General features: G+C 45.5%; 1 protein-coding gene across 5 annotated transcripts in view; it reads right to left on the reverse strand.

Moving 5' to 3' along the window:
• The window catches only part of KCNN2 (potassium calcium-activated channel subfamily N member 2), a 460,896-nt gene that overhangs the window by 127,561 nt on the left and 307,545 nt on the right, over window positions 1-25,790 (reverse strand). For 3 of the 5 annotated variants that reach the window (XM_059416113.1, XM_059416111.1, XM_059416112.1), the window contains 3 exons: window positions 21,982-22,184; window positions 19,842-21,127; window positions 19,122-19,217 (listed from right to left, as the gene is read on the reverse strand). In XM_059416113.1, coding sequence (XP_059272096.1) covers window positions 19,122-19,217; window positions 19,842-21,127; window positions 21,982-22,003 — 1,404 coding nt within the window. In that variant the 5' untranslated portion in view covers window positions 22,004-22,184. Of the gene's footprint in view, window positions 1-19,121; window positions 19,218-19,841; window positions 21,128-21,429; window positions 22,185-25,790 lie in introns of those variants that run through there. The other 2 variants (XM_059416114.1, XM_059416115.1) reach the window with 2 other exon arrangements.

Consider the following 25,790-nt stretch of genomic DNA (forward strand, 5'->3'; position numbering starts at 1 on the left):
ATCTAACTATACTTCTACTCATGTTAATACAGAGTTTTTAATTCAAAGTCAAGCTGAATTACAAATAATGAAAGCTCTAGTTTTTTAGTTGGTATAGAAACCATGCTAGAAAAATACCACGCCATAGAAAGAGCTTAAGCTAAGAGAAGGCATGTTTATTAAACTGTTTATTAGTATTCAACAGCCCTAGCAGCTCCTCTAAGACAGGTTATTTGATCCACACGGTCAATTACCCTTGGGTAGACTCAGAAGCAGAAGGAGCCACGGCGGTCGCCATTGCAAAGGCGAGGACACAGGGACTGCCTAGGGGACTCCTCTCGTTTACTGCCACCGGGATCACAGGCAGGTATATGAACTGTTAAAAAGAAAACCACTGGCCCCAAATGACATCACTTATGTTAAGTCCCTGTGTCAGCAAACCAAGGCTTAGTACCTGACCTAACTGTACTTTCAACCTCCCCCTCCCCGAGGCAACCTTCAACCAACCAAACCTGAATTTCCTGGTCAGCCCTAGGAGATAATCCCTCCTTAGACCCCTTTCATTCTCCTTAAAAAGGGGACCTTGCCTAAAAAGCAGTGCATTTCTTGCTAATTCCTTCCTTCCATTTTGCACAGCTCCTGGAAACTCCCCTCTGCTTGCGCATGGGATGCTGCCTGATTTGTGACTCCTTCAATAAAGTCAGTTAGATCTTTGGTTTACCTGGCTGAATTTTGTTCTTTTTTTTTTTTTTTAAGATTTTATTTATTTATTTGACAGACAGAGACCACAAGTAGGCAGAGAGGCAGGCAGAGAGAGAGGAGGAAGAAGGCTCCCTGCTGAGCAGAGAGCCCTTTGTGGGGCTAGATCTCCTGGGATCCTGACCTGAGCTAAAGGCAGAGGCTTAACCCACTGAGCCACTCAGGCACCCTGGCTGAATTTTGTTCTTTAACAGAACCCTTGATGCAGGTACTTGGGGTTTGCTCCCTGGACTGCTTGGCCCTGGGTACATACAGGTAAATCAGGCGAGACACCGTCCCCCTGAAAGCTGGCGGGAGACGTAGGACCCAGAGCCTGATCCATGGTGCTCTATTATTGGCCTGCACTCCATGGCCTCCCAAAGGCCACATATTGGACCAAACACTTCACCATTCCCCTGCACCCTGACTGTCCCCATACCCATCACAGTCCTAAAAGCATCACACAGTCCTAAGATTCATGATAGCAAAGACCTCAGAGACAATAATGCTGCCGTCTGTGGGATTACTATGTGCCCAGCACCACGCAAAGCATATAATCCCGGTATAATCCTTGCAGTGATTTCAGGAGATCTGTCCTCTTCTTCCCATTTGACAGATGAGAAACTGAAACTCAGAGCCGCTCATATGTCAAAGTTGCCAGGAAGGAGTTAGGGAGAACCTGGGTTCAAACTGAGTTCCATTTCACACCAGGGCTCACGATCGTGGTGTTCAACTTCAGGGCAGTCAGGAAAAGGAGGAGGCAGCTCCATCAGACTCGTGAGGTGGTTGAGCAGGGAAGGCTGACTGGCAGAAAGGAGTCTTGGGGTGAATTTTCAGGCACCCTCGGGATTTGGGCAAATGAAGGGGAAAAGGTATTCCAGGCACAGGGGCATGGAAATATGCAGTTTCAGGGCCTGCGAGCGATTCAGTATTGCTGGCGCAGAAGTAGTATATTCAGTGGACAGAAACGCGGCTGAGAGGGGTGGACAGGTAGACAGAAACCAGATCTCGAGAGCTGAGTTGTGACCTATGTAAAGATGTCATCCTGATGACAACAGAGGGCCATGAAACCTGATGTGACAGGCTCAGCTTTATGTTTGGGGAAAACATTCCCACAGTGGGGAGGACGATCCACCAGAAAGAAGTGAGGGGCTAAGGAGAGAAGTCAGGCTGGAAGAGGAGAGACTACTTTCATATGCATTAAACACGATGAGGATAAAAACCAAGGTAGGAATTCCAGAGAGGGGCTTTATGTGTTCCTATGAGATGACTCTGTTGTTTATTTACAGTTTTCATGGACTGCATATTAAAAACAAATGCAATATTATACTCCAGTCCATTATTTCATGGATAGGATTACTTAAGATGAAACTAAAAGAAGGGAAGAGATTTAAAGAAAAATACTGAATCGGTGCCTGGATGGCTCAGTCGGTTAAGTGTCCAGCTCTTGATTTCGGCTCAGGTCGTGATCTCAGGGTCATGGGATTGAGCCCCTCATCCATCTCCTCACTCAGCAGGGAATCTGCTTGAGATTCTCTCTCCCTCTTTCCCTCTGCTTCTCCCCCACACATGTATGCATGTGTACTCAAACATATGTTCTCTCCCTCTCAAAAAAAAATCTTTAAAAAAAAGAAAAATGCTGTATATAATAAATGCTATAAATATTGAAATATAAATACTATAACATCTGATATAACATATGATACTATTGTAATATATTTCATAGGAATTATATATATTTTATATAACATTCCAAATATATTGTATAATATACAACATGTAATTACTGTGTCAGGTTTTACTTAGTGTAGTTCTAGAATATATTGTATTACTGTATATGCAATAAACTGTCACAGTATGATACATGAGTATATATTGTACAAGTAGCAATGTATGCTATATATATTACATATTAGAGGTAATACATTGCATATTATATTAACCACAATATAATATGAAATATAGTGTATAACATAAATAATATAAATATAGTAATTAAATGTAATAGAGTAAGTAAATTAAGTCAAAGTTCAGGAAACACAGAACTAAGGCATTTGAGAGAAAGTTATCAGAAAGCAGCAGTAATGCAAAAGGCAGTAAGGAGCATACAGTCTTTAGAATTCTATGACTCCACTGGGTTGGGGGAGGGGTGGGGAGGAGTGAGGAGGAGTCAGGTCCCTCCCTGGAACCCAAGGAGGTTAGGGGACCCTTGGCTAGGAAAACAAAATGTAGGGCAAGGAGGAGTGGGCCAGCAGGCTACTGAGGGGGGAGCAGCTTATCTACAGGACATAGAACTTTAAACAGGAGGGAAGAGGAAAAAGCAAATTAATCAACTATTCATTCCAGACCTAAAGAAAAAATTCTAGAAATCCAGACCTAAAGAGAAAACCAACATTCTTTTTTTTTTTTTTTAAGATTTATTTATTTATTTGACAGAGAGAGAGAGACAGTGAGAGAGGGAACACAAGCAGGGGGAGTGGGAGAGGGAGAAACAGGCTTCTCGCCAAGCAGGGAGCCCGATGTGGGGCTCGATCCCAGGACCCTGGGATCATGACCTGAGCAGAAGGCCAACGCTTAATGACTGAGCCACCCAGGTGCCCCAAAAAACAACATTCTTTACAGCTTTCCAATTTCATATGTGTTTTTCCCCCCCCCTGGTAAAATACCAAATTAGAAAACAGTCGACTCTACAACCCGTTTCCAAATAGGAGCCAAATGAGCCTCCCTTCCTTGACTGAGGCCAGCGCCAACCCCAGTGTCTTGAACCTAACACCACCCCCAGGCCCAGCCTCCATGAGCCTAAGTTATGAGGCCACCGAGATGCCAAAAGACCAGCATCCCATTACTGGCCTCCTTCAGGCAAGACCTTCAGCCCCAAGGCTCCTGTTCAGACTCCCCATGAAAGCAGTTCCTACTACAGCCATTCTACTCAGCCAGGTGGATCCTAATTCCAGTATGCCATTTCACCTCAACCCCAAAAGTACAACACTCCCAGGGATCCAGAGGACTTGGGTCCCTGCTGAAGACCTTCCTCGACAGAACTCACCTGCAGGTTGTGAGCAGGTCCACCTGAACCTCTGTTGGTCTACCTGAACCTCTGTTCACCACATCCCTTAATAAGCATAAAATCACCGCAAAGGCTAAAATAGTTTGTTTTGTTTTGTTTTAAGTAGGCTCCATACCCACTATGGAGCCCCACGTGGGGCTTGAACTCACATCCCTCAGTTAGCATCCCTGGGATTAAGGGCTGGATGCTTAACTGACTGAGCCATCCAGGCGCCCCTAAACTAGCTTTTGATGTCAAGGCAGAAGAAACACTGCGGCATGTACCATTCCCTGCCCTCACTGACCGTCCTGTTCTCCAACTCAAGGACTGGCTGAACAGCAATGAGCAGCGTAAATATTTTTTACTTTGCAGTCATCCGTCTCTGGTGCAACAACCCCAGTCTGCTGCTGTAGCAGAAGCCACCATATACAGTTGGTGAGCTAATGGGTATGGCTGTGTTCCAATAAAACTTTGTTTATAGGAACAGGCAGGTGAGACTTGCCCAGGAGGCCATATTTGGCCCAGGGCTATTGTTTACCAACCTCCTGCCTTAACTAATCAAGTATTTGCTTTCTCTGCCCAGATTCGCCCTCATCAGAACCTGGTTCCGGCTGCCTTAAAATACATAACCTTCCCCCATCTCCACTGGGAGACCCTCCAGAACTCTAGGTTCCATCTCCCTGCCACCGCTGTGGTCTTTTCCTAATAATAGTCATGATGGAAGAGTAGAAATAGAGCTAGCATTTCCTGAATGGCTGATTACAATGTGTCAGTATTACCCTAGGTCCTTCATAAACCCTGTCTCAACAAATTCTCAAGACCACCTAATGAGATGGGTCTAAGTATCATCTCCATTCTATAGGCACAGAAACTGAGGCTGAGGGGGACAGTTTTCTTTCCGTGGTCATGCAGGGTGAAGTCACGTTATTCTTCCCATCTGTCTGGATGCAGAGGTAGAACTCTTAGCCATTCTCCTGGGCTGCTTCTCCTGAGCGCATGTCTAGACAGAAGGTGTTTGCCAATGGCTGCTCCTACCCTATCCTCTGGAGGGGGGGCCCCTTTCTGTGTTGCCACCTGCACCCCTGTAGGACCGCGACAGCCCCCATTCCCCCAAGTAGAATCTTCCCCTCCAGGCAGTGGCTCTTCTACTTTTCACAAAGTTTTTTAACAGGCAACATAAATACGATGGCCAGATATGGCCCCACCAGGACCAGAAAATGTTCTCTCAGTAAGCCTGTATAGTACGTGTGCCTGTATGTCCTCCCTCCAACAGCAGGGATGCCTCCCAGGGTATCAGAGATCAGTGTGTATCTGAGACTCATCCCTTAGGACCGGAGTCAGCTAGGGAATCCTGCTTGCTTGCCTGGGCTGGAAATCTCAAAACACAGCATGTGTTCCCCCAGAATATTCCCAAATGGAAACAAGGCTAGGAGAGCGGAGAAGAATGGGTAATGTAAACACATCCAGCTGGGGCTTGGGGGATTGCTGGGTAGCAAAGGCTGCTCCTCCGAAGAAGGGATCCAGCAGGCTAATTTAAAACAAAGTCAATGAGATGATTTTAAAATCCTGCTCTTCTTCTCGGTCAAGAGGGACACATTTGTAGCACTTCATTGGAATGGCCCCCCATTATGATTAAGAGAAAGAGGATTAAAATCATTGACTGCTTTGACCCCACTGGAAATGGACAGGTCATCACAACACCACTAGAGGACAGAAGAAATGAGCAAATTAATAATAATTCACACTCAGCCTGGGAATGCAGCTAGAGCACACATCACAGGGGGCTGGGAGCTCACCAGCCACATCCCACCAACCTCCCAAGCCTCTCCCCTTGCAATTGCTGAATGTGTTCCCCTGTGGCAATGCATCCTCATTCAGGTCTTGAAAATGGGCCTTCATCCCGCCCTGCATCCCGTTGAGCATCTCCCTGTGGCCATGTACGCTTCTGCCCAATGGTGCCGAGACCTTTTCCTGCAGGACACACATTTGCCACTGACTGCGCTGTGTGGTCTCCACAAGGATGTTCTGGCATGGGCTAGAGGAACCAAGTACTATCCACATGTCTGCTCTCCCTCTGTGGGCAGTTACATAAAGCTGCAATGAGCCGGACTTGGATAAATTATTTTGAAATAGCTGTCAGTGAAGCAATCGGTGTACCAAGCATCAGACTAAGCAACACCATGAACATGACAGTGAGTGGGCTGCGTCTTCATCCCCCAGTGCAAGGGACATCCAAGGGACACATTTGCAGTAGAAAGCAGAATCCAGGCAAACACAACTGACAAGTAGGTGTGGTTATCACAAAGAATAAAGGAGAGTGTGTAAAACAGATACGTTGAAGATAAATAAAAGAATCCAGAAGATGGACCCTTTCTAAAAATGCTATAAGGAATCTATAAGAGCACATCAGTCAGTGAGTTCCAAATCAAAAAAAAAATTTTTTAAGTATTTTTCAGGGATGCCTGGGTGGCTCAGTTGGTTAAGTATCTGCCTTTGGCTTGGGTTATGATCCCAGAGTCCTGGGATCGAGTCCTACATCAGGCTCCTTGCTCAGTGGGGAGCCTGTTTCTCCCTCTGCCTGCTGCTCTCCCTGCTTATGCTCTCTCTCTCTCTGACAAATAAATAAATAAAATCTTTTTAAAAGTAGTTTTCATCCCTAAATACAAGTGCTATGGTTTCCTCTGCCCACGCCCACCCAAAAAAACAAGCAAATAGAGATTTCTCTTTGTACCATTACTGCTGATTTGTGAAAGTGTGGCCAAAAACACTTTCATTAAGCATCCTTTTTGAAATTGACAAATAAGAACAAATAGTGAAGTTCTGGACTGAAATACTAATGAGAAAGAAGTAAAAGGTCTGTTGAAATTATTTTTCAACAGCAGCATTAACATCTGAAACGTCAGCCACAGGTTGAAGCAGTGAGCTAAAGCTTTTAATTCACAGCGTATTCAGCTAAATAATTGTATTTCAAGTCGATCTCACTTGCAGAAACAGAGAGCAGCTCATGCTCTTTGACATAAGAACTTTTCCCCCAGTTATGGGAAGAGTTAGCAATATGAAAACGAACCTATGGCAAGTTTCTAAAAGCCAAAACTGTTAGCCTTAAAATTGCATCACTAGGTCCACAGAAGTGGGTTTTCAGTCAAAAGCTTTGCTTGGGTGTATGTCTAGAAGTAGAAGATACGCTTTTGGAAAAAGCATGAGAGGGCTATTACAAACCCCACGGCTATTATGCATGTCATTTCAATAAAACTCAGACTGATTATTTTTCAATATTTTAAATAATCCCTGACCTTAAGAATAAATCCAATACTAAGACACAATGTCCCTTAGCTACTTAGCAAAAAAATTAAGCGGCCTAAGAGTTAGTACCCATGCATTTATGAACCCTCACGACAGTAGACGCTACTCTCAGGAAAGGACTATCCAAGGTCAAAACCACAAAAAACCCATGATAGTTGATTCAGTATGTTTGTGTCAAAACCAATATTCAACTACTACACAGAACTTCCCAGGAAGACCAAAGCTCCCAGAAGGAAAGAAGGCTACCTCGGTGACCATACAAATCTCAGTACTCAGATAACTTGGCAACAACTCCCTCTTACCACCGACTGGATAAAACCAGTACAGAGAAATGCATTATTAGGCAAATATGCTCGGAATATTCCACAAAGGCAAAGGACAAATCAGTGCTATAGGACACCAGCTGTCAAAACTTATTGACAACAGCTCAGTTCAATGTTTAGCAAGTCTGAATCCCGGTGCATTTCATAGATTCAAAGAGCCGAGTCCAAAGCACACCCATCGATAACATGTTGTTCAAAAAGAAGAGTGGCGTAACACCGACTCAACTAATGATTATTTGACATAGAACAGGAGAGAAGATGCAAGGTCTCTGAGAAAAAGTCAGTCCAGTCACAGCACCAGGAATATCTGGAGATGTTACTAGTCATACTGACAACACACCAATTCTCCATCCCTTCAGATCACTTTCTCCAAGCACCGTGGTTGGGAGTGTTGATGTACGAAACCAAACCCTTGCCAGAGACAAATCCAGTGCAGAAAAGAACAAGGGCTTTTGATTTTCCTAACCCGTAGCCCTACAGGGAAGAGGAACTGGAAGGCTGTCAATTACAGTCCTTTACACACCTGCCTTTGGCTGTTTACTACCTCGGTGCCTTTCAGCAGGGGGTTAATACCAGAACTTTCCATTATCCAAAGGATTCCCTGTGCTTAGTTTTCAGAGCACCTCACTTAACTCTTTTAAGTCACCAGGGTCCTAATTAGTGATGAGGAGATGCCATCAGCTAGGACCTGGATGCGTGAAGGAGTTAATGGAGCTCACAAACAGCCTTACTTTGGTTTATGGGGGAAATGGCTGTTCTGGTAAACACTGTCAGCCATAACGTTATAGTCCTTAAACACTTGTTAACAGACCTCAAACCTACCAGACAAAATGAACACTTATCTTCTCGGGGAGCCAACTTGCCCGAAGGGAATGGGTAAATAACTCAGTTAAACAAAAAAACAAAACAAAACAAACAAACAAACAAAAATATATATATATATGCTGCCCTCAGTAGATAATCATAACTTTAATTTTTTAAAAAAAGTGAACACACAGACACAGACACATTCTAGATTGTTAAACTAATAAACACCATTCAAATGCCTACCATTTTTTTTTTCCTGTTCCCATCCATAAGACTTGTAAAAAAGAGGGGGGGAAAAAAAAAAGAAATCACTGTTTTATAAAGCCCAAGAGAGGCTAGGCTCCAATTCCTTCCCTTCACCCCAACTAACTCCAAAACACTTAATAACCTGAAGCTGATACCTACATTGCCCTCACCATAGGCCAGTCAGGGTTCCAAGTGCTTTACTTAGGTATATATGTATTTATATATTTTTTATATATATATATCTTTATATATATATTTATTTATATGCATATGTATTTATATATTTTTACATATGTAAAAAACTATATAATTATATATAATACAAATTTATAAAATATACATAAACATAAAAATATATAAATATATAATGTATATATAAGTATATATATATTACCTCCTATAATCCTCCTAACAACGTGATGAGAGACACTCTAGATTCCCCATTTTAGAGACAAGGATACTGAAGTACAGAGAGATGCAGTAACTTGTCCAAGGTCACACAGCTAATTAGTGACAGAGCTGGGTATGAGCCCAGACACAATGGCCCCAGAGGCGAGTGCACAAAGGCAATGCTGCAGAACAAACAGTAAACAACCCAAAGGAGAGTCTGATGGCTCCTCTGCTCAGCGGGAAAGTTCACAGAGAAAAACTTCAGAAATTATGATTTTTTACAGCTTCTTATAATTTTAAAAAAAACAAAACAAAACAAAAAACCCTGGGAATATTTGGGGACAAGTTATCTGCCAATAGAGGCGCTCACACTGTTTCTACATCAACGTTAATTGTTAAACAGGGATATCCTTTACAAACCTGGTTAGCTAGCAATTTAGAAACCAAGATCATGGGGACACAAGAAGACAAGGCCATGACAGAGAAGGAAAGTCCCAGACTCACGAGGTAGTACAGTCATCAAAATACTAACCAGTAAATGAAACCAAGACACTCCAGAAAACACTAAATGTGGTTGTCTGTAACCACTTTAAAAATGAAAGGCCTGATAGAAACTTTGGAGGGACAATTGAAAAAACTGACAAATGTCTTAAATAATATCCTTGACCTCCATAACATCCCTCTTTGGCAATTTTTCCTTAAGAAATCATCAGAGAGGCTCCCAAAGGCTCATCTGAGATAGTACGCATTATAGAAAGGATTTTAACGGCACCTGGCTGGCTCAGTAGGGGGAGTAAGTTTGAGCCCCAAGCTTGGCTGTAGAGACTACTTAAAAATACAATCTTAAAAGAAAATTGTAATAGGTTTTTTTTTTTTTTTTTTTTTTTTTACTTCTTAAGTGTCTAAAGTAAGGGAAAGGATTAAATTGATTACAGCCATAGGATGGGGGAAAAAATGGATCTATTAAGAATGTTTATTGGTAGGAACCTGGCTGGCTCAGTTGGTTAAGCATCACTTTCAGCTCAGGTCATGATCTCAGGTCCTGGGATCAAGCCCAGCATTGGGCTCTCTGCTCAGCAGGGAATCTTTTTCTCCCTCTCCCTCTGCCTCTTCCCCTGCTCATGTTCTCCCTCTCTCTCCCACATACTCTCTCTCAAGTAAATAAATAAAATCTTTTCAGAGTCCATCGTCTCTCATGGTTCACCTCCCCTTCCAATCTGAGGGTTTTGAAGGGGCGGGGAGGTGGGAGGTCGGGGTACCAGGTGGTGGGTATTATAGAGGGCACGGATTGCATGGAGCACTGGGTGTGGTAAAACAAACAAACAAACAAACACAATGAATACTGTTATGCTGAAAATAATAAAAAAAATTTTTAAAAATAAAAATAAATAGATAAATAAATAAATAAATAAATAAAATCAATCTTTTAAAAAAGAAGAAGAATGTGTAACGGCCTGGGGAAATCAACCCAAAATCACACGAAAAAGAATTGCAAATTTCTTTCTACAGATACATAGCAAATACCATGTCCACTTACTTTGTGGTGTAAATACATTAGAACCAAATAATTATTATCCCTGGGTGGTGAGACGACACTAAGATTCCTTCCCGTGTTTTCCAGGTTTTACCAATTTTCTAATATGAAGCATTACTAACTGAAATTTCGAAAATGAAATTTTTAAGAGGAAAGGCATCTGGTCACGAAGCCTACACCACAATGCTTAAGATAACAAGTACATCAGTCTTTTTTCCGTCTTGGATATTGCTAACAGACGGGGAGATCACAAGATTACAGTTCTCACAGAACACGGGGATTCAGTGAGGGATATGACAGTCCTCGTGACATTCTGGTAGAGGAACGTGGGCTGGCTGATAGTCAGGGTTCAAGGAGTTGTCGTTACTTGAAAGGCTGTACCAAATATCATGAATGAGCAGATGTCTCAGAGCAAAAAAACGCCCTACTTCTGAGCTCTGACCGTGGCCCTTGAACCCAGGCTTTGCACACAGGTTCCCAAGGTCCATTTTCCAGACTCACGGCTTAGCCAGGAGCCTGAGAGAAGCATTAATCGTGTCAATGGCCTGTGTGCAAACCAGGTAGGGCCACTAATATTGATCACATTTCTGGAACAGAATTATGTGCAAATTTGGGTATTGCCAACAGAACAACTCTATTAATGAGTCCGTACACAGCATTTTCTGTACCTAAACAAGTGTTTGTCAAGTAAGCACTGGGATTATGAGTCAAATAACTCAGACAGGCTGAAACCCAGGTCTGAAACCAAGATGCTACCGAAGAGGGTCAGTAAATGGGAAGCCATACACTTAGTTCAATAAAAATTTTTACAAGTCTTATATGGCAACAGTTCGCATGAAGCAATGACCATTTTAGACCAGTAACAGTGAGTATCCGGTATGCATCTTTGATGAAAGGAAGTAAGAATCCCATCTGAAAGTCTTGGGTACTTTCCTAACTTTCTAGTTGGAAAAGGGAATTCAGCAAAACAGTTAAGGACAGATGAATACCATCAGGGACATTATAAGTCTGATCAGGAACATTCAAAGAAACTAGGACTATTTAATTAGGAGGGCATTTAAGGGGAACTAACCAATGTTTCAATGTTCGCTCTGTGATTCTGTGAAGGGGGCGGGAGATCAATTTATTCTGCTCTACTAGAAACTGCAGTCTATCTTCTGTTGCTCTCTCTCCACTGAAACTGTGCCTCAAAGTCAGCAATGACCTTCAATTGGTCCAATCCAAAAGGCACTCCTCTACCCTGTTTTAACAGGCTTCATTGCATGGGATACATAGCACTGAGCCCCCCCCCCCGCCCCTTACAACAGTGCCCATCTCCACAGTGGGGATAATTCATCCCATCTCTTTTATTCCTCCTTTACACAACCTCTAGATGTCCCGGGCGGATCAACTTTTGGCGTTCTTCTCATCTTTATTCTCACTCAACGACTTTATCAATTCCTGTGGATTTAAACAGCCTCTATGCTGAAGGCACCCATTTAAATCTCCATTAGACTCTTCCTCTGAACCCTAAGCTTCCCCTATATAATCAGAAACCTCTCCAATGGATTCTGCCAATGCAAACTCTTGCGTCCACGTCCTCCACCCTTCACTGTGGGTCTTCCCCTCTCAGCTCCATATACGCCATTGCTTCAGCTGGAACCCCTGGATCCATCTCTGTGACCTCCCTTGGCCTCACCTGTCACATCCCGTCCCCTGCTAGGAAGTCTGCTCTACCTCCAACATGGGTCTCAAGTCAGACCTGTCCATGCCCCCACCGCTGTTAACCCAGCCAAATGAGCATCACTTTTCTCTACAATGGGGCTGGTCAAGACCTTCCTTGTCATCTTCATGCCAGTCTTCTCAGAACACCAGCAAAACTTCTGCCCAAACCGTATGTTGGATCATGACTCTTCCATGCTCTAAAACAAATCAACTCTTTAATGACTTCCCTACTCTATGCTTTTTCAAGGGATGGAGGGGGAAGAAAAGGAAATCCCCAAATCCTTATCATGGCCTCAAGACCCTTCAATATCAGAGTCCCACATCCTCTCTTGGTCTGCCCAGGACCAATCTCCTGTTCTTCCCCGGCTTAGGCCACATCAGTTTTCTCTCATTTGTTTAAGTACAGGAACCTCCTCTGGGTCACAAGGCCTGAACACAAATTGTTCCCACAGACTCTGCCAGTTGCTGACAATGTCTTTTCTTATAGGTCTCAGTTGCAAAGTCAAATCCTTGGACAATGCTCCTGAGCACTGGTCTGATGTGAAACCACCCCCTCCATACCTCCAAGTATTTTCTAGCTCAGCCCTTTCTATCCCCTCATAACATTGACCATAACTTCCTGGGACTGTGTTGCTTAAAGTCTGCCTCTCTCCTGAACCCTGCATCCTTGGAATGTCAGTTACAAGAAGCCAGGGACCTTCCCATCTTCTTCTCCATCCTAACTGCAAAGTTCAAAAACTGTGAAAATGTTGAGTGTGGAAGAAATAAAACCAGGCTTTACCTCAACGTAAAGAAAATCTTCCTAAAAAATAAGAGTGGGCCTTGGAACAGAGAGCCTCGGACAGGGGGACTGTCTGCCAATCATGGGAAGAGGGTCCAAGCAGAAGAGTGGGTGACCACTTTTATCTGAGATGACATAAAGGGATTTCCCAGGCTGGGTGGGATGCTGGGCCTGATCATTCCCTCCACGCACTTTCTAGTTTCATAAATAGCATTTGTAAGGAGTTTCAGGGTAAAAATAGACTCCCAAAGTAGCAGACATCCTATTATTTTTTTCTTGCATGGAAATTCATTCTCAAGTAGCCCCATAAAACTGCTTTATAACCTGACCATAAGTAACTTCCTGGGGTGGAATCAAGGCAGGCTCCCTCTGCGTGCCCCGCTAGATATGGTCTGGGACGTTAATAGCCCCCGGTGCCCTTCTTTCCACGCTGCCTGAAACGTGGCCCAGAAACACGCTGGGGCAGACCAAGGAAACCCATTTGCGGTAAACCTGAAGTTGCACCCTTCCACTCATTTGTGATGCTGCTCTGTAAACACACCAGGGTCACTTTATTTAGCGTCACACCCATTAATAATGCAGAGATCTTCACACGGGCAGGCAGGGAAAATTAGTCCTGAGTGATTTCGTTACTACAGTGTCGACACGAAGTCAAAGCGACTGAGAGTCCCATTACAACTAATGTCGGAGCCACTGGCCACGGACCTATCAGCCATGGAGCTAACCACCAGGGCCATTCAGGCAAATTTCCCACATCCCCATCTTCTGGAGTCTCACAGCGAACCTGCAATTCTCATCTATCTCGCTGACAAGAGCAGAAACCTAAAGACCAACTGAAGATACCCTCCTTCTAACTTTGCAGCTTCCTCCATCTCTACAGTTTTTGAGGTTTAAAAAAAACAAAAAACAAAAAATCTAAAGTGTGGCAATGATGGGTGTCTGGTGGCCTCTATCCAGAGACCGTTAAATTTGTCAGCAGATCAAACAAGGCACTCCCAGATATCACAGGTTGTTGCAAATAAGCCTATGAGCTCATGAGATTTTTCCTTCATTTTTTTTCTCCAAAAAAAATTTTTTTTCAGGCAAATCAACTTTTTTAGACTTTAGAAAGCCAAAGCTGTTTAAAATTCCTTTTAAAAAATAATATCCGGGGTTAACAGTGCTGTGGAGGGATAATGTGTGGAGACACGCGAAATGTGAACTCTTCTGGAAGGGCTGATGGGCCACACCTTTCCACTGAAAACAAAAACACCCTTGGATTCAGTGATCTGGCTGCTGGATAGTTACCACAGGCATGTACTCTAATGAGTTGCTTAAAACGAGTACACGAGAACGTTCACTGGTAGTACTGCTTATAATAGCAAAAATCTAGAACACTCGAAATGCCTACGAGTTAACCGCAGCCCATCCATAAAATAGGCTTTATGCAGGTGCTAAAAGAAAATGAGACAGGTCTCTCTAGGTGCTGAGGAAGAAAAACCTCCAAGATCTCTCAGCGAACACAAGCTAGGTTTGCCTGTGTCTAAACACATCTAAAAGTTCAATTCTGAAAACTCCAGAAGAGTCTACGAGAAACTTCAAAGCAGATGCCCCTCAGGCAAAGGTCGGAAAGGACAGAGAACAAGACTATTGTGTTTCTTTGAAACTCTTCCGTACTGCTTGTTCTTACTATATGTACTGTTACTGTATCCATAAGAATAATAGCTAGATGCCGTATTATCTGCACAGTCTGGAAGCATCTACTTGCTTTCTGTAGGAGTGGGAAAGTGAGCATCCTTTTCCAGGTTCCACAGGCAAACCAGAGTCTTACTAAGTGGGTGCCTTTCCACTCCACGCCAATCAGAGCCTTCAGATGTTGCCAAGGCCCTTGCCCTCCGTCCCTCACTCCTTCCTTTGTGTGGCCTAGAAGCATGAGTAAAGAGAAAGTTTAATTTCTGTTCTTGCACTTTGAGATCGATGTCCTCCATCGCTGAAAAGCTAACTGGGAAGAGAAGGAATTCTCCCGTTGCAAGACATACCGAAGAATAACCAGCGTTTCCTCTGACGCTCAGTATTACGTAATTATATCGTTCCCAAGACAAAATCAAACAAAAACGTGTTTAACTTTAAAGTATGTACCAGCCCTTCTTCCAAATCCCATGAGAACTGGGAAGATCAAGGTCCAAGGGGCTTTCTTTCCTGATTTAGAATCCTGTATTTGTCTCTCTCAAAATACTACACAACGATGTCAACTGAAATTGCTTCCGCATGAGAAACTGACAAGATGGAAGGGAAATCTAGATTCAAATTTTCTGATGTTGAAGATCTTAAAGAGTATTGGACTGTGTACTTGCCCCATCCAAGACATACTCCCAATCTCACAGAGAACGAGGAGTGGCAAAAAGGAAAGTGAGAGAACACCATGATTCTGTTTTTCCTACTATTTGACCGGAGACATGAGAAGAAAAAGCCACTTATTTAGTATCGAGTGACCTTTCCAAATCACATAAAAACAATCCCCAGAGTGTTCTTCCTTCATAGGAAGACCACGATACCTAGGCATTTACTGAAGTTTTTTCCTGACTCATCCTTCATTCACGGATGGGTTTTTGTTCTTGCTTATTTTTCTTGTCATTGCTTTGGCTTTACTGATGGATATAGAAAGTAAAGCCAAATGTCTACTGGAAAAAACTCTAACATCTACTGAGCCGAAAAACTGCTCCCACTAAATCTGATTTTGTATAAGTGTTGTGACGCATACACACGGTGACTTCAGTTTTGGTTGGGGACGGGGCATTCAAGTAATTAGTGAAATGCAGAGTAAAGCCTGGTGCATTGAGCTGTCTGTGGTCCTGAAAAAGGACACCAAGGCTGCAATGTACTGAGCTCTGTTCTTTCAAAGCCTCCTCATGGCCCTATTTTAATTCAGGCACTTCCGACCATGACTCACCTGAACTGTCTTATTTTGCCAGAGCATGTATAAACATTTTATAAAAGGTCACACCGACTTGCTTTCCAAGGTTCTCCATGGAAATGTCAGGGCCTCCCCAAGCTTCGTTAAGCCATTCCGGAGGACAGAGAGCCAGGACGTTGGCTAAGACACTTAACACATCCTATCATGTACCAGAAAGCCACACTTAGCTAGCTCTCGCTACCCAATCACCATGCTGGTAGGCTAAACAGAAAAAGGAAAAAAAAAAAAAAAAAAACATGTCATTTTAGATGACATGCTACCTCCAAAGACAGGCTCTGGTTGGCAATACTTAGTTCCACTCACAGCTACTCAGGATGTTTGGAATTGTTAATAGTAAACTGAGAAGTGACTTTTCGCTTAAAACTTAGGAAAGAAATATACCTACATCAGTGACATCAATAAGTTGAAAAGGTGGGGAGGCACAATGTTTCATTTTCCACACACAGATACACAAGCCTGTGCACTTGGGATTCAAGGTCAACTCTTTTGCCAACACGGCTGACTCTAATATCTGCATAAATTAATACAGATTTTTCTGGTGCCTGACTTCTAGTTCAGGGTCCTCAAGTTTATCTGGCCCTCTTCCACTTTCGACTTTTGTAAAAGCATCTCAGATAAGCGTTTGGAGCTTCAGCTTGGGAAAGAAATCCCCCTAGGGAAAACACAGAGAGAAAACGCTACAACCAAAACAACTGAATGATACTACCCAAGCATCAGTTTTGAAATTTAAGTGTGGCTGGTTCAACAGAAATTATGTATCATGTAAAATAAACTCAGTTTTGCAAACTTAACATTCTGGGATATTTACGTCACCCCAACGGTAGAGAAATTCACAGGGCTTGTAAGTTTTAGGGGAGCAGCACTTCTGTCACCCATGCTAAGGATCTTTCCATCAAAATACCTATGCATTTGTGCAACAGAAATAGTCCTCAAAATGAGCCAGCAAGTGCAATTCCAACCGTGAAAAATCTGTAAAAAAAAAGGAGTTCTTGTATTTTTATTAGTTTCTAGAAGTTTCAAGAGTTCTAACGTGGTATCAAAAAAGTTTTAATAATACCTAAGGGTGCTTGGGTGGCTCAGTGGGTTAAGCCTCTGCCTTTAGCTCAGGTCATGATCCTAAGGTCCGGGGATCAAGTCCCGCATGGGGCTCTCTGCTTGGTGGAAAGCCTGCTTCCCCCTCTCTCTGCCTGCCTCTCTGCCTATTTGTGATCTCTCTCTGTCAAATAAATAAATAAAATCTTTAAAAAAAAAAAAAACCAAAAACCTAACACTTGGTTACTCCTTGCAAATTCCTGTAAGTTATTTCAAAGGACCTTCCAATAATTCTTAAGAAGTCAGTGTCTTCAGGAAGATGCTTTGCCCTCGATGGGACTATCACCCAATGTCTCCTCGGCAAATGCTTGTTTAGCTCTGCACTTTTCAGAAGGAATAGACAGGTACGAAAGCTAATGCTCAATGAAAACACCAGCAAGTTCTCTTTCCAGCTAAATGAAGGAAAACCACTCCAGTTGCCGAGCAAAACAAAACAAAACAAAACAAGTTGTTTTAAGTTACTTGGTTTTTAAAAAATACCTGAGAAGATTTTACAATGACCTTTTAAATTCAACCTATTTGTAAACCAAATGTGTAGAGAGAAATCACGGACCCAAAAAATGCCCATATTTCTGGGCCTCTAGCAAGTAACCGAGCACAGCAGGAAGCTTTCTGGACTAGAAGCTGGAGGAGAGGGCCTGGGCCCACTCTGCCCTGTCTAGCTGTGCCATCTGGCAAGCTACTCCCCTATTCTGACTTCGGGCTCCCCGTCTGTAAACGGAGTCAGAAGACTATTCATTCTGTTTTGTTCCTCCCAGCTCTAAGTGTCTGCTCTTGGAAGTCAAAATGAGAAGATGCACTCATTATGGGTAAGCCACGTTGTGGTATCACTTAAGAATGTTTCAGGGAATCTCAGAAGCCCAGGATCACAAAACCCCAAATTACAACGGACCTCCCTGTAAACTATTAAGATGTTAGAGTTCTAGGGTGCATTCTCCTGGTTTCGCCAAGGCAGTTTGGTGACTTACCTCTAAATGGTCTCACTCTTTCCAATTCTCATTCGCTCGCTCACTTTCTCCCTTTGGAATGACACCGTTCAAAGTCTTTGCAAATGTGAAAGGAAGACGAAGTCTTACTTCATTCTCCCTGCTCCTTTGGGGTCATGGGCATGTTGGTTTGGCTTGCACCATAGTTAAAAATTGGTTTCTTCCATATTTGGTGTGAGCTTGCTAATGACTAACCTCACATTGACTTAACATAATTAATATTAAATTATTTAAGTGGGAAGTTCTATACGATGTTTTAAATTTAAAGGCGTCCTAAATGGCGTCTTTAAATGGAAAGCACCCTAAATTGAAGGGCTTAAAAGTTCCAACAAATAGTCAACAATTGTTTCCCCCCACAAAAAAAAAAAATCAGAAAATACATATTAGTGTAAATTCTAAACTGGCAAATCCCAACCTTACTTCATTTTTGAAAAGCCTAGTTCTTTTAATTCACAACCCTTAATATTCCTTGGACTGAAGGCTACAGCAAACTAAACAACTCCAAAGATGACCCATGAATTTTATACAAGTATTCTGAAATTGTCAGTAATAGCCAAATTCGACAATAGAGTTCCTGGCTGCATTTAAACAAAACATTTCCTAATAAGACTGCTCACCAGGGCAGTGGCCTTTGCTCTTAAATGACACTTTTTTTTTTTTTTAAGGGCAATGTAATGATTGCAGCTAAAAAAAAATATACCAAACCACCACATACACAGAATTTGTATTCTAACCTTAGGGCAGACTTTTTTTTTTCTTTAATGGCTGAAGATAAAGAGTTTGGATTTTTCTCATGTCTCATTTACATATATTAGCTAGGAATATCAGGAGCCTATTTTCTTCTTTCACTACATTACAGAAGAAGATACATAGAGAGGGACACTATCTTCCATAATGACGCACCCAGTGGGGATAGGCCTATCAAGCAAGAATTCCCGCTTACCCCACGGCTGAAGCCTACTACCTAACTGGCCTTAAGGAAATTTGGAGAACTAGATCGACCTGAAGAAGAGAGGGGAACATCTTAAGGGCTTAACAGGTACAACCCAGCCTGTTTACGTGCTGGGCTGTTTTGTTTTGAACTTCTTGAAAGAACAGGTCAGGTGCTGTAGCAAGACTACAGCGTGTGTCTTCTGTAACCTCAAGCAAGGACACGAGGGTTTGGAAAAAACTGCCTCGCGCTTCTCCAGGCGGGCGGCCGCGCTTTGGGTCATTCATAAATAGCGGAGTCTAAGTTACCTGTATTTCCCTGGCGTGGTACACGATGATCAGCCCAAGCAAGATGATTGTGGAGAGACTGATAAGGCATTTCAGAGCTAAGGAATACAGCGACGCCTGCAACACAGACAGAAGCACTTTTAAGAAACTAGCACTCTGAACCACCTTCCAGGGCCCCCGACCACCCCCAGCCCCTGAATATGAACTCCCAGGAGGAGGAGGATGGGGATGAGGGGAGTACCTGTCTTGGCTGTGGGATCCGTCAGCTCACTTGGCCTCTAAGGGAAGTGAGGAGAGGAGGGCAGGTGGATGGCTAGGGAGAGGGTCCGCGCCATGACATATGCCAGCGCAGATCCTGGCTCTCGAAACCCAGAGGAAGTTATCCCTGAGTTTAAGCACTCTGGGTTGAAAGGGGCCTCCTAAATTGCGAGCACCTGGAAAGCAACAGGGCTTGCTTTCCCCTACTGACTCCTGGAAACATTTATTTAATGTGCCTGAAGTCGCTGGGGCACTCACTGACTCCAGAACTTTGGCTGCGCGCAGAAAGGCTCTCTCTGTAGAGTTGCCTGGAGGATCAGGACAGCGCGTCCGAGCCGTGCTCGCCGTCCCGGCGGGCACCTGCCACCGTCCCGAGGAGGCTCGGGGCTGGCCGGCAAGAATTTCCCACCAGGGCCCATCCCAACCACCCGGCGTCCGGACCCCGCGGTCCCGGAAGGCTGTGCAAGCGGCTGCAGCGCCTACCTTGTCGTAGGCGCCCCACGACAGCTCGGTCTCGATGACCATGACCACGATGCCGAACATGCCGAAGATGAGCGCGTAGTCGCTGAGCCGCTTGCGCTTCTCGAACAGGGCGCGCCGGTGGCCCAGCTTGTAGCCGATGTTCTGGTTCTTCTTTTTGCTGGACTTGGTGCCACTGCTGCTGCCATGCCCGCTGCCGCCACCGCCGCCGCCGCCTCCAGCGCTGCCGCTGCCGCCGGCTCCGTAGAGCGCCAGGTTATTGGAGTTGTTGTGCTCCGGCTTAGACACCACGATCTCCGGGGCTGAGGACGAAGCGGCGGCCGCGGCGGCGGCTGCAGACGGGGAGGACGCGCCGCCACCTCCTCCGACCGACGCGGGGGGCTGTAAGGGCTGCGCCTCCGAGTCCATCTCGTGCAGGTTCCGGCGGGACGCGCTCAAGTTGCTGAGCGGCCGCATGACGCCCCCGTTGTACCTGCAGCTGCTCATGGCTATTTCGGTGAAGGGGTTGCTCTCGCGGCGCGCCTGGGGCTGGTGGTGCTGGTGGTGCGCCGGGTGCGGGTGGTGGTGGTGGTGCGAGAGCGGGGGCCCGGAGCCCAGGCTGCCGAGGCTGCCCGTGGGGCTGGCGGCGGGCTGCAGGCTGTGGCACTGGTGGTACTGGGAGGCGGACGCCGGCTGCTGCGTGTACTGCTGCCGGAGCGCACTGGCATGGCTGGACGGCGTCAGCTCGCTCACATTGAGCTGGCTGCCCCGGCGCGACGAGCAGCAGCAGCAGCACGACGAGCCCGACAGCGGCGAGGAGGTGCGGGTCCGGAAGGCGCCGCCGGGCGAGGAGGTGCGGAGCAGCAGGGACAGGTTATCCCCCGCCCCCGCCCCCGCCGCCGGGGCTCCGGAGGGGGCGCAGCTGTTGCACGGGAGGCATGGGCTGCTGCCGCCGCTGCCCGGCGGCTGGTGCGCGAGGTGCGGGTGGTGCTGAGGGTGCGGGAGGGACGCGAAGGGCGGGCACGGCTTGTCCTGGCTCTGTTGCTGCTGCTGGCAATGCAGGTGTGAGGAGCGCGGCGGCGGCGGCGGCTGCTCCGAGAAGAAGCCGCGCTGGAACTGCAATGGGGTTTCCATGTCAGGGCTGTTAAAGCTGCAGGGAGACCAGGCGGTGGTGCACCCTGCGCAATGCGTTATGGTCGGGAGCGGGGACTCCTGCTGCTGGTGCGAGGAAGGGCCCATGCCGGCTCCGGTAGAATCCAGGCGGCGAGTCCGATTGGTTGGGCGCACCAAAACAATGGGCATGACATCACCTGCGGGGACCGAGACCGAGTTTGCGGCGCGCGCGGCTTAGGGGAGCGTGTGTGAGAGAGAGGGATGGGGAGGAGGGAATCTGCAGGATGAGAACCCTGGGGGTGCGCAGGCCAGGGAGGAGTGAGGGCTGGGGGCCCCACCTGCTGATGGGGAGCGCCGGGGAGCACCACCGGGGATGGGGAGCCCCCAGACTGTGCAGCCGGGCTGCGGGGGAAGGGGCGAGAAGAAAGGGGCGTCCCTCCCTCCCTGCCCTCCTCGCCGCCGCCCCCCTAGCTCGTGCCGGACGCGCAGTCTAGATCACCTGCGCCGGGCACTGCAGCACGTTGGGCCACCCCAGCCGTGGGTCAGGCGCGGGGACAGTGCGGAACCCCTGCCATTTGTCCGCCCGCGTGCACGCCTCGTAGGGCTGCAGAACAGCAGCCCCCTCGCTGCACGCCCACCTCTCCCTGATCGTCCCGCGGAGAGTGGGCCGCCGGCTGCCCGCCAAAGAACTGCGGGGGCACCCGCTTTGGGAAAAAAAAGTTTGGCGGCTGGCTCCGCCAGTGCAGCAGGGTTTGGGGAGAACCTCGGGGCCTGAGCCCCGGTTTGGTCGCCTCGAGTTCAGAGCCAGTCCCGCGCCCCGATCTTCCCCAGTCGCTGGGCTCCGGCGCCCGGGAGTCGGGATTGGCTGCGCCGCGCTCCGGCCCGAGTGCGCCGCGGCGCGGGGAGGGTTAACCGCCTCGGCACCCGGGCCGGGGGAGGATGGGGGCGGGGCCGGAGGAGGGGATCCCCACCGTCCGCGGGAGGAGCCCGTGCGGGCTTCCCGGGTCCCCCTGGCGGGGGCGGAGGGCTTTCCCAGATACCGCCCGCTCACATTTGCGCCTTCTGCGGAACATGAGGGGCTGGCGCCCCCGGCCGCCGGGTCCCCGGGCTCGGGCGCTCAGGCCCTCTGGCCGCCCCAGTGGGTAGGTCCGCGGGCTTCTCCGGCGGTGGAGAGGCGGCTTGCTCGAGGGTCTGGGGGCTGCTCAGCGACCGCCGGCCGCCAGCGCCTCCTCTGTTCCTCTTCCTCCTCCCCACCTGCAAAGCACAGACACAAAGCAAAGGCGGGTCACAGATGCGCAAACCCCGGGCTTCTCCTCGGCCGTGCCCCGACTGCGGGTGGGAGAGGGGCCTGGCGCGGGCCGAGTCGCCACCGTTCGTTACAGAAATTATTAACAATGAAAACCCCGGCTGAGTGTCCACTCCCGGGCGGGTGCTGGAGTTTTGCTAGAATCAGGTGTAATTATTTACTTTCTAATAAACGGATAAAAATGGCAGTTTGAGGCTCACATATTTCCCGCAAAGTGCTCTTCTCTTAGGGGATATACCAACACAAAGCGGTAGGGGACCCTTTTCCGAGAATTGTTACTGCTCTATCTTGAGTGCTTCTCCTTCGTATTTCTTTGTACATGGAAATTCCAGGCTCCCCGAAAAGGACAGGAAAGGAACTAGCCAGCTAAATATTTGTTTCCATTGTAAATCGTAATTTAAATGCATGATTTTTATGATCGGGATTATAGTGAATTAGACCAAGAAATTAGAGCGTAAACAGATCACCCTCATTAGGTAATTGGAATTCTCAGCTGGATCCAATTTCTTGATATTCTACTCGGCAGCTGCCCTAAAGTTGCTCACCAGGTACCTTGTCCTAGGACTGTGTGTGAATGCGTTTTCAATACCATGGAGTGAATAATTCATTTTAGGATATCTTTTGGACATGGGTTAAACAATTTTAATTTTTTGTACGTGCAAAAAATCCAAAAGGGGAAGGGGGTGAGGGGAAGCACAGGTTGCTATTTGGCCCACAGCTCTCCATATAAGATAAAGAGTACTGTCAGAAATTTTATTTTTCAATAGTCTCAGTCAGGAGTAGAATTTGAATAGCTACAAAGTGGAGCCAGTATTTTATGTTTATACTCTGTCCTGATTTTTGGCAGTTCAACAAAACTTGCTTACTTACAAAGCTCATGGTAGCTGAGTAGCTAATGCAAGAATTGTGTGGGGCGCATGGCCATTAAAAACGATTCTAATGAGCTGACTTTGAAATTAACAAAGAAAGCTTCCAAATTAAGTTAGTCACCTCTGGTGTGAAAATTCAACGCAAGCACAAAATCAATCATACATTTATTTTCACTTCACTATATGCGGCTGAATTGAATGAAGAGTTTGATTCCTCCTTATGAATGAAATTCTTCAAGGGAGTGTAATCACAGGACATCAATACTTTCATAAATTTAGCTGAAAGATGACATCGATGCCTCCCCAAATATCACGATTGTTGCCAGCATCCAATTAGATATAAGGTTCTAGAATAATTCAAACACTGTAAGTAATGGCTACATTCTATGTATCAAACTGACTTTCTCAAACAGCAAGTTTAAGGCTTCAAACAGAGGGTTGCGTAAACTAATTAAAAGGGACAAAAGGTTGTGTCATTTGGCCTGTATATCTCTGTGCCTTGGTACGGGATTAGGTACAGTTCCATTAATCATATAGAAAAAAAGGGTGTTTACTAAGATTTATGACCATGATGTACAGAGTTTCCATTGGTCACAAAGGGGACTCAGGGGGAGGATGGGACCAACAGAGTAAGAATGATATGAAGATAGGACCCAGCATGAGGAATTGTCAGAATACCTAAAATCAGTTCATAGTGCTTCTTCCCCGCCAATATTAAAACAACAACAACCAAAAAAAACAAAACAAAACAAAACACAAAAAGCCTCATGAAATAATAATGTGAAACTCACTGTGACTGGAGAGAGAGAAGTCAATCAGATGTATATCATTGTTCTGTTTTAAGGAATCATCTGATCACACCCTCCATCCCCCCAAAATCACCTTGCTAATAAATGTCTGTTTGGAGAGTATGATAATCCTCTATCGGTATGATTATGGAAAACCACAGGATACCCCCCAACAATGTCATGTTTCATTTTTCATCTGTGTCGTTTGGGGCATTCCCACACTATTGGGTTATGTACGACAGGGGCACATTTAAGGAGTTTTTGTTTTCACCATTCCTCTCTTCTTATAAAATTAGCAAATGAATCGTAAACTTATATATAAACCTTTAAAATTCAGACACCGTAATTTTGCCCCTTTTTTCTATAAAGGATTATAGAGATACACGTGACCAAGCAGTCGGAGCAACAAAGACAGTGTTCTCCCACAGGGTTGGTGCTGTGTGCACAAGAGATAGTCATTTAAACCTGGAAGACCAAGGAGGGAAAGAGAGAAGGAGGAAAGGAAGAAAGTTTGAAACAAAAGTCGCAAAACAATGCCCTGTAACCTCTGACTAGAAGCTTTTGGAAAACGACCTTTGCTTCTCTTTCTACCGTTAAGATATATAGCGCTGGAATTTCTCTAGTTTAACACCAGAGGTCATACTCATCCACCAAATGCATTTTGAATCTCATCAATTAGTGGCCTCCCATTTCCAGCATCATTTATGAAAAATCACCTGGGTTTTTGTTTTTTTTTTCTCTAGACTAGAACACCCGGGTCCCCATATTTGTGGAATTTCAAGCTTGCACACATACAAAGAACACCGCCCGCCGCCCCCCCCCACCCAACACATACACTTAACATTGGTCTTAGAAGATCCATTTTCCCAGACCACATAGGGTCTTGGAAAAAGCTGCAGGTTTGCTCTCTGATCCCTTACTTGACTCAGATTTACATGATGCCATTGTTTATAATTCTCTTTTTCCTAGGAATTATTTGTGCTCTCTCTTTTTTTTAAAAGATTTTATTTATTTGACAGACAGGTCACAAGTAGGCAGTGCAACAGGCAGAGAGGGGGTGGGGGGAAGCAGGCTCCCTGCTGAGCAGAGAGGCCATTGCAGGGCTCCATCTCAGGACCCTGAGATCATGACCCTGCAGAAGGCAGAGGCTTAACCCACTGAGCCACCCACGCGCCCCACGTGCTCTCTCTCTCTCTTCATTGTTCCTTCAAAAGCAGGACTCCCCTGAATTTGGATGTTTCTGGTCTATTTCCAGGGGTAGGCAGAGCAACTGAGGCAGGGACCCACACTGAGAAGTCTAGAGGGAACTTTGAGCTACGAAGTCAATGTTTTTCTGAGACTTTCTTTTTTTCTTTGCCCAAGTGAGAAAGTTGTTGGGGGTTGCCAAACAGAGAGGTTGTGATAAGACACAGCCTCTCTGAACTTAGTTTACAAGGTGGTAAATATAAATGCGCAATTGGGGTCATATCAAGAGTTATGGAGTAGCACAATAAGAGTTATGGAGTAGCTAGGAGTAGCACAATAACAGGTCCACATTTCCCAAAACAGAACCATTAAAAGGCGATAAGAACAGATGTTTTTAAACCACAGACTGTCCTAAATTTGTAAGAGATAAACCACATTGGATCTGAAGAAAAGATTAGAATAATTTTTATATGTATTCTTTTTACTTCTGCATCATGATCAGAAAGTGTCAAGACCTGAATGAGCTTATTGGCGATGGCCTTGTTAATTTTTCTCCAGAATGCTATTATTCAGGGACTAATTATCATGTTGGAGCCTATTCATTGACTTTCCAAATTTTTTTCTATTCTCCTCTTCATTTCCAGCTAATTGGCATATCTGTCAAAGTCTCAGCAACTCCAGCAAAAAAAAAAAAAAAAAAAAAGAAAAGAAA

The sequence above is a fragment of the Mustela nigripes genome, chromosome 12, assembly GCF_022355385.1.
Source record: "Mustela nigripes isolate SB6536 chromosome 12, MUSNIG.SB6536, whole genome shotgun sequence".
NCBI lineage: Eukaryota > Metazoa > Chordata > Mammalia > Carnivora > Mustelidae > Mustela > Mustela nigripes.